This window comes from Aspergillus fischeri, genomic scaffold (assembly GCF_000149645.3).
Source record: "Aspergillus fischeri NRRL 181 1099437636251 genomic scaffold, whole genome shotgun sequence".
NCBI classification, from domain to species: domain Eukaryota; kingdom Fungi; phylum Ascomycota; class Eurotiomycetes; order Eurotiales; family Aspergillaceae; genus Aspergillus; species Aspergillus fischeri.
In genome coordinates this window covers 358,455-365,967 of record NW_001509769.1, presented here as the reverse complement: position 1 = coordinate 365,967, position 7,513 = coordinate 358,455, and the positions used below count along the sequence as shown (strand labels likewise).

Below are 7,513 nucleotides of genomic sequence, written 5' to 3'. Positions count from 1 at the left end.
AAGGCTTTTTCAAGCAAAAATATCAACAGTGCATGGGAATCTGTTGGTTTAAACCCTTGGAATCCAGAGGTTGTTTTAGCGCGCTTCACCAGGAAACAAGACGAAAGACCCTCTTCTAGTGAGTCTACGCAATCTGTCTTGAAGGCAGAAGACTGGCGTCGCATTGAGAAGCTTCTGGAGCAAGTTGTTTCTAATGTTTATGATGTCAAAGTGCGGAAACTGCATGATACAATAATGCATCTTTCCACGGAGAACATCCTTGTCAAAACACGCTGTAAAGGCCTAGAAAATGCCCTACGAAATGAGCAGAAGAGGCGACAGCGTGGGAAGCCTTTACAGCTTCAACTTCAAGCACCAGAAGATGGGAATGCCATCTTTTACAGCCCTAAGAAGACTCAACAAGCGCGGGGCCTTCAAGCAGAGAAGGAGGAAACAGCACGCCTTGCTAAGGTTGCCAAGGGGGAGGATAAGATACGCAGGCAGCAGGAGAAGGAAGAGAAACAACGCTTAATTGAAGAACGAAAAAGAACAAGGGCTTTTATTAAGAGTGTGCGGATACAGGAAGCAGAGGAAAAGAGACGCCAGAAAGAAGAGGAGAAGGCCACAAAACAAGCTGCTATGCAGCTTCAAAATGATATCAGGCATGCTAATAAAGAGACGAAGAAGGCCGCAGTGCCGAATACAGCAAATAAAAAAGAAGCTATTAAAAAGAAAAATGTGGAAGAAGTGGAAGAGGGACCTATTGCTGTAAACAGTCGTGGAAGGCAAATACGGCTTCCGTATCCCCAGCGGTTTCGCAACATCAAAAATTAGCTAGATATCTTTTTCATATATTGTATTTTATTCCATCAAAAAATTCAATCATTTTATCATTTCGTTGTGGCTGTATGGCTTTATTTCTATACTCTAGTTGACCTTGAAAAACGTTCGTCAGGTGAGACCGTTCGTCAGGTGATCGGGGACGGTAATCCACCACCGAGCCGATCACCCCTTTCGAATTCCACCAGACTTCATATTTGAAACTATTCAAACAGCCACTATGCCACCAAAACCGCGTAAAACATCAAAAAACTTGGTGGAACAAGAGGGAAGGATTCTCTTAGCAATTTCTGCTTTAAAGAAGAAAGACATTTCAAATATTCGTTGCGCAGCTGCTGTCTTTGATGTTCCTTATACAACTCTCTACGGTCGAATCAATGGATGCAATTATCGGACTGGGAAGCGCGCCAATGGCCATAAAATGACTCTCAATGAAGAGGAATCAGTCTTACAATGGATTCTTTCCATGGATCAGCGGGGATGCCCTCCTAGGCCTTCTCATTAACATGAAACGGCCAATATCTTGCTTGCTCAGCGGGATCCTACCTCCCCTCCTACTATTAAAAAGAATTGGGTCACCAAGTTCATTAAGCGCGGCCAGAGATCAAAAGCCGATATTCGCGGAGATATAATCACGAGCGAGCGAAATGCGAAGATCCAAAGGTGATCCAAGAATGGTTTGATCAGCTCCATGAGGTCATATCCCAACACGGAATACTGGAGGATGATATCTTCAATTTCGATGAAAGGGGCTTCGCAATGGGTCTGATTGCAACTACTAAGGTAGTTACTAGATCTAATATGCCTGGGAAACCTCATCTTTTACAGCCAGGTAATCGTGAGTGGGTTACAACGATTGAGTGTATCAATGCGAAAGGCTGGTCTATCCCTACCTGTATAATCTTCAACGGGAAGGTTCATATAGAGGGATGGTATCAAGACTATGCTTTACCATCTGATTGGCGGATTGAGGTCAGTGAAAATGGGTGGACGACGGATGAGATAGGCCTTCGATGGCTTCCAAAAGTCTTTATTCCTGCAACAACGTCGCGTACAATTGGACGATATCGCTTGCTTATATTAGATGGTCATGGGAACCATCTAACACCTGCTTTCGATAAAGCATGCAGAGATAACAATATCGTGGCTATCTGTATGCCTGCCCATTCATCCCATCTCTTACAACCCCTAGATGTGGAGGATACAACTCTATCGACAAATTAGACTTCCTCAAAGCATATCCAGAAGCTCATGGCGATGTGTTCAAGCCTGGGAATATCAAGAATGGCTTCCTAGCGGCTGGAATTGTTCCTTTTAATCCAGAAAGGATACTTAACCAGCTTCATATTCGCCTTGATACCCCCCTCTTCTAGGGAGTCAGTCTTCAAATTCTACAATTGCAACACCTCATAATATCCTACAATTAGGCAAGCAAGCCTCCTCAATCAAGAAGCCTCTTAAGCAAGGATCTCACAGCCCATCTTCGCCTTCAAAACGAGCACTAGAGCAGCTTATCAAGGGCTGTGAGATTGCTCTGCACAGCGCAGCTCTTCTTGCAAAGGAGAATCACGATCTACGCTTAGCCAATGAGAAAGAGAAGCAGAAAAGGAAGCGATCCAGACGCCAGATGACTCCTAATGAAGGACTGTATACAGGAAGCTAAGGATCTTATCCAGGCAAGAAACGAGCAAGGTAATGAGGTTGGGGTCATCCGTTGATTCCGCGCCTTTACCTTTAGAACCCCCAAAACGCGCTCCACCAAGGTGTTCTAATTGCTTTATTATCGGACATACTAGAGTTAGGTGCCCTACACGCTATACTAGCTAGTTTCAATGAAAAACGCGTTGTTTGGTTGTGTTGGATAGCTTCAAATTATCGAGTCTTGTGGAATTCGAAAGGGGTGATCGGCTCGGGGGGTTTGATCGGCTCGGTGGTGGATTACGTTATCTTTCGAGATGCAATATAACAAAGATTTCTAGTTCTAAATCCAGTAGATATGCAGGCAAAGAGACTTTCAAACCTTTGAATGGTAATTCATATGTCACTATGTGGTCCCGGTCGGGTGCGAGGGCCCATGGGGGGCGGGTTAGGGGGGGATCTGAGTCAAAAAACATGAGACTCGAAACGTGCACAAAGACTAATGCCTTATATATATATAGAACAAAGCATCAGGAGCCCGTGTGGGTGTTATCAAAGAATAGGATAAACTAAAATAAGAAAAGACAAAAAAAAGAAGGCTAATACTAAAGAGCATCGCCTAAACAAATTAAAGATGTGGTGATATTTGAATAAAGTGCTAAGAATGAAAGGAATAAGGAGAGAATGCCCACAAGGGCCAGGTCTTCTTTATAGCATACCCATGACTCAAAAACCTCTTGTACGCGGCGAATTAAACTAAACTAAACCATAGTGTCTAACAATGACGTAGTGTAATACAGAATGCCTAGGCACGATCCTCGGGATCAATGAGAGGTTTTTGACGCCGGGCTTCTAATGCCTTCTTAAAATCACCTAGTACTTAACTGTCTGCGTCGGTTTGGTTATCATATCTCTGCTGGGTAGCATCACGATGAAGCTTCTTCCGGGATGCCTGGCGCATCATAATACGCTGATCCTCTTCCAGATCAGGATCAATCAGTCGATAGCCATACGTTCTGTGATTACGCTGACTGATGCGGTGAATACGGCCATAGGCCTGTTCCTCATCATTACTTGACAGCTGTGGCTCGAACAGAACGACCGTATTAGCTCGTGTGCAGGTGAAACCAACCGAAAGAAGTTTAGTAGTACCCAGGAGGATGCCGGGACTTTCGATTTCATTTCTTTGCTGCTCGGGCTTCTCGCCAGTCCCAAATTCCTGAAATAGATCAATCAGACACTGCCGGTTCTTGACACCAGCTAGCATAGCCCGAGGGTATTCCTCAGGAAACTCCCGTTGGATAGCCTGTGATCCTAGGTTAGTTATGCTCTTGTATCCGCAACTATTAATAATAAGGGAAAACGTACCAGCCAGAGGATCAGCACTACAACCGGGAAAGCGCTTATGATAATCATTTTCTTCGGCTTCCCGTCCTTGCCCTGCTCCCGGTTTCGGATAAGCCTGCATAGCTCAGCCCATTTAGTGGAATGTTCAAGGACACGATCGAGATTTAAAGCAAATGTCGATCTCTCTGGCTCAATATGCCAACCATTTCTAGTAATTTCATCTCCAGTCCAGACAAAATCACTAGGCCTATCTTGATTTTCGTACAGGGCTGCAAGACCAGGAAGGTTACTTGTCAAACGGAGGCGATATAGTGATCTCTTAAACTGGATGTAAGAGGAAGGTTGGGCACCTTGTGCCTGCTCCATGGCTAGGTTGCGTATACGTTCAATCAGAGCCTTACCGTCCTCTGTGAGTGGGCAGCTAATGTCAGTCTGGACATGTGGTGGGAGATCCATGAGAGGCTTCCCGTTCCATTGGCTCTCTGCAGTTCTGCGAATAAACCCAATAGTCTCAAGGATTTTGGCGAGGGCGCTTGAGATAGGCGAAATATCTGGTTCAGGTTTCGATTGCAATGCCATAAAATTCATCCCCAGTTTCTTAAGCTCGGAGGATTGGCAGTGTCGGTATGTGTCACTCTTTTCCCATGTCTCATCTTGTAGAACACTGACATAGGCGGCCAGATCGGCAGGGCTGCGGTCAAACGGGGTCCCACTGGCCATCCAGCAGGGAGGTCTTTTGAGAAGTGATTTCATGATCTTAGACGTTTGTTTCTCCCCTCGCTCCTCATGACACTCATCTCGAATCACACGGCACCAAAGATCAGTTCGTATCTTTTTGTACTTATCCGCACTCTTTGACCCACGACCTTTCCTTGGTTTAGGCACAGGGGCCCTGACGGTCATTGGTTCCTTGACCCGACCATCAAAGCTCCCCGGAGTGGTCAGAACCACGAAGCGCTCAATATCCGGAGGCAAAGTGTATTGATGATTATTATATCTCTGGATTGCATCGTGTGCACTCTCGTTGAGTTGCATTTGGTCATAAGTATTGGCTGCCTCCTCTTGGGCAAGTGCTTGGGCGAATATCCGTGCCTCTTGATATTGAAGGCTGCTGATATAGATCGTCATGGTTGGGACATTTGTGTTAGGAGTTTGATGTCCAAGAATAAGCTGCATGGCAAGACGCTCATTTACCAGGTCCACATAGTTATGCCATTCCTTTATCCAGTTGCGGATAAGTTTTTTTGGCACAATGATCAGGTTTCCGCCTCTCCACCGCGAGGTGAGCTCTCGCGTAGGGCTGTTGGGGACACATATGCAGCAGCAAGGAAAAGCGGAGGCACTAGGACATTCACTGGATTCAGTATCTTCCGGTAAATGTTTGCCATCACCGGTTCTGCGGGACCGCTCTACTTCTGCAACCATGATTTGAATCCACCTTCCCACGATGCAGAGTGTAATTAGTGTGACCGTCTAAATCAAGGTATAGGTGTTAGCTCTGGTGGTACTTCAAGATATGATAGGACTAGTTAGGCTTACCTTCCCAAGGCCCATCTCATCAGCAAGGAAGCCACCCCTACAACGCGACTGCTCCGTCTTAAGCATGTACCAGACGGCAAATGCTTGGTATGCGTAAACGGGTTTCCTCAGTCCAGGGATGGTAATCATATTAGGCACAGCCTCTATATCTTCGTATTTGAAAAATCGACTGAAAGCCGCGCAGTTCTCATCAGTAGACCGCTCCAACCGGTATGAGGAGCAAAACGTGCGCAGCCTTTAGTAAAATAGTAAGTATATACATATCATGAGATACTAAATGTTGTTCATGAGCCTTACTTTGTTCCAAGCTTATCTGTGTCATGGTCCTCTTCTTCTTCCTCGTCATCGTCACCCGTAGGCCACTCTTCACTGTTGGTTGACGGCCCTATTTAACAATTAGTGATTGCAAAACCCTCATCATAGGTGGACCTCCTTGAAACCACTTCTTCTGTAGTAGGCGAATCGCGTGATCCCTTCGTTGGGCTATCACCCGTACCATGAGGTGGGTTGTTTTTCTCATCTGTATCACCCAGACCCGTACTCTCTTGCCCGGTGTTGCGTGGAGGACTGCCCCCTTGAGTTTCACTGCCAGATGGTATGTTCTGATCATCAGGGTTAGCACAGTTATAAGAATTCTTATTTGCACCCACCTCAAAGCTTGATTCGCTCCCAGTTTCTTCATCAGAGGACTGACTATCAGAAATGCCTAGAAGCTCCTTCATTGTTGCATGCTTCTTGCGTTTGCGGTCAGGGTCTTCATCTGAGTCTGACCAACTCAGAAATTCCTCCTCCTCATCATCATCTGTCCTAAAACGCTGTTCGCGTTTGCGCTTGCCTCCTTCATCTGACCTAGGCCGGTCAGAAGTAACCCAACTCTCAGTCTCTACTGTTGTTGAACATCCTCTATGGGGGCTGACTTGTTCACTAAGTTCAGGACTGCCTGAAAGGACCTTAACCACATCAGGCATTGCAAGCGTTTGGGTCCCTAGATATGGTAAGCCCCTAATCCCAAATAATCCTGGCCAGAAAAACTCACTAGGTGCTATGTTCAAACAAAACCGAATCTCCGGATGCATCAGGGTTATGGCGCCCTCGAAACCGTCATGGTTGGTTATGAAGAATGATTCACCCTTATCTGACCAGGAGAGTACATGGATCCCATTGCTGTAGCCGTAACGGCGCACCAGTATTTGCTTGAACACCTCATAGTCAAGGTCACGGGTGCTAATGAAGGCATTTTGTTCTCCGCTAGTCGTGAATTGATAGAGCGCAAAGGCAGCATTCTGTCTTTGATCAGGGATATACTCGATGACCACCCGGCAGTCACGGAGGCCTGAGCCTTCTACAATGTCATCAGATACGTGACTGCTCCCCCGCTGAGAAGGCCTCTGGCGTCTGCCCTTGGACTGTTCTATATTGAGCGCAATAAGATAGAGTGCCTGAATGACATCGTCCTTACACTTCCCGCCACCGCGGGCTGCCCGTTGGACAAATTCTGGCAACCTATCAAGGATCTGGCCGATATCACGCTTCAGCCTTTCCACTGCTGATTGTCCGTTGAAATTGGTATCAAGATAATTCTTGCCATCAGTGGTGAGAATTTGAGTAAGCTGATCCTGCACAGCTTCCCTATCCGCTGCAGAGCCAGGCTGTGGAAAGCAAGACCAGATCTTTGCAAGACCTGCTCCTTTTGGGATAGACTGCATGGTTACCGTACAAGTGGCCTAATGAAGAGATCATTGAATCAGTCTGTGTCTTAATCATGGATTAGATGAATGGATGACATACCGTACACCGTCACCGTAAAAAAGTAAGCCAGCGGGAATTGTGTACCCGTGTCGTCGAGACTGGATGATTAAAAAGAACAACAGCGGAATGTTGCTATGAGAATTGTCAGGGTCTTAACACGCAGATTGCATCTAATACCAACATATTTAGGATAGGAAAAAGGTCAGGGGGTTGAGTCAAAAAATTCAGACTGGTCAAAGAAGACTGTGCTATGACATCTGGTTAGTTAGCGGTGTTTGTCCATCCTGACCAGATGGGGACATACACGATATTTTTTTGTGTTTCCCTCATGTTGGGAAGATGCGCGTGGCTTGGCCGGCTGGCCAGGAAACAAAGACTTATTCACTCCTACACACCGTCGGATCTGCCCCTTCATCATCCT

General features: G+C 46.1%; 1 protein-coding gene across 1 annotated transcript, besides 3 other annotated features; it reads right to left on the bottom strand.

The window, feature by feature from the left end:
* The first annotated feature begins 1,084 nt into the window (after nucleotides 1-1,084).
* Nucleotides 1,085-1,414: a mobile genetic element.
* Nucleotides 1,414-2,163: a mobile genetic element.
* Nucleotides 2,016-2,156: a mobile genetic element.
* A 1,174-nt stretch (nucleotides 2,164-3,337) lies between the features above and the next one.
* On the bottom strand, nucleotides 3,338-7,049 carry NFIA_024360 (SNF2 family N-terminal domain protein; the record flags this gene model as incomplete). The annotated part of the gene is made up of 5 exons (XM_001263953.1): nucleotides 3,338-3,763; nucleotides 3,826-5,277; nucleotides 5,344-5,578; nucleotides 5,641-5,728; nucleotides 5,756-7,049. 5 exons carry the CDS (start codon nucleotides 7,047-7,049, stop codon nucleotides 3,338-3,340), a joined length of 3,495 nt encoding a protein of 1,164 aa, XP_001263954.1.
* Between the last annotated feature and the right edge of the window lie 464 nt (nucleotides 7,050-7,513).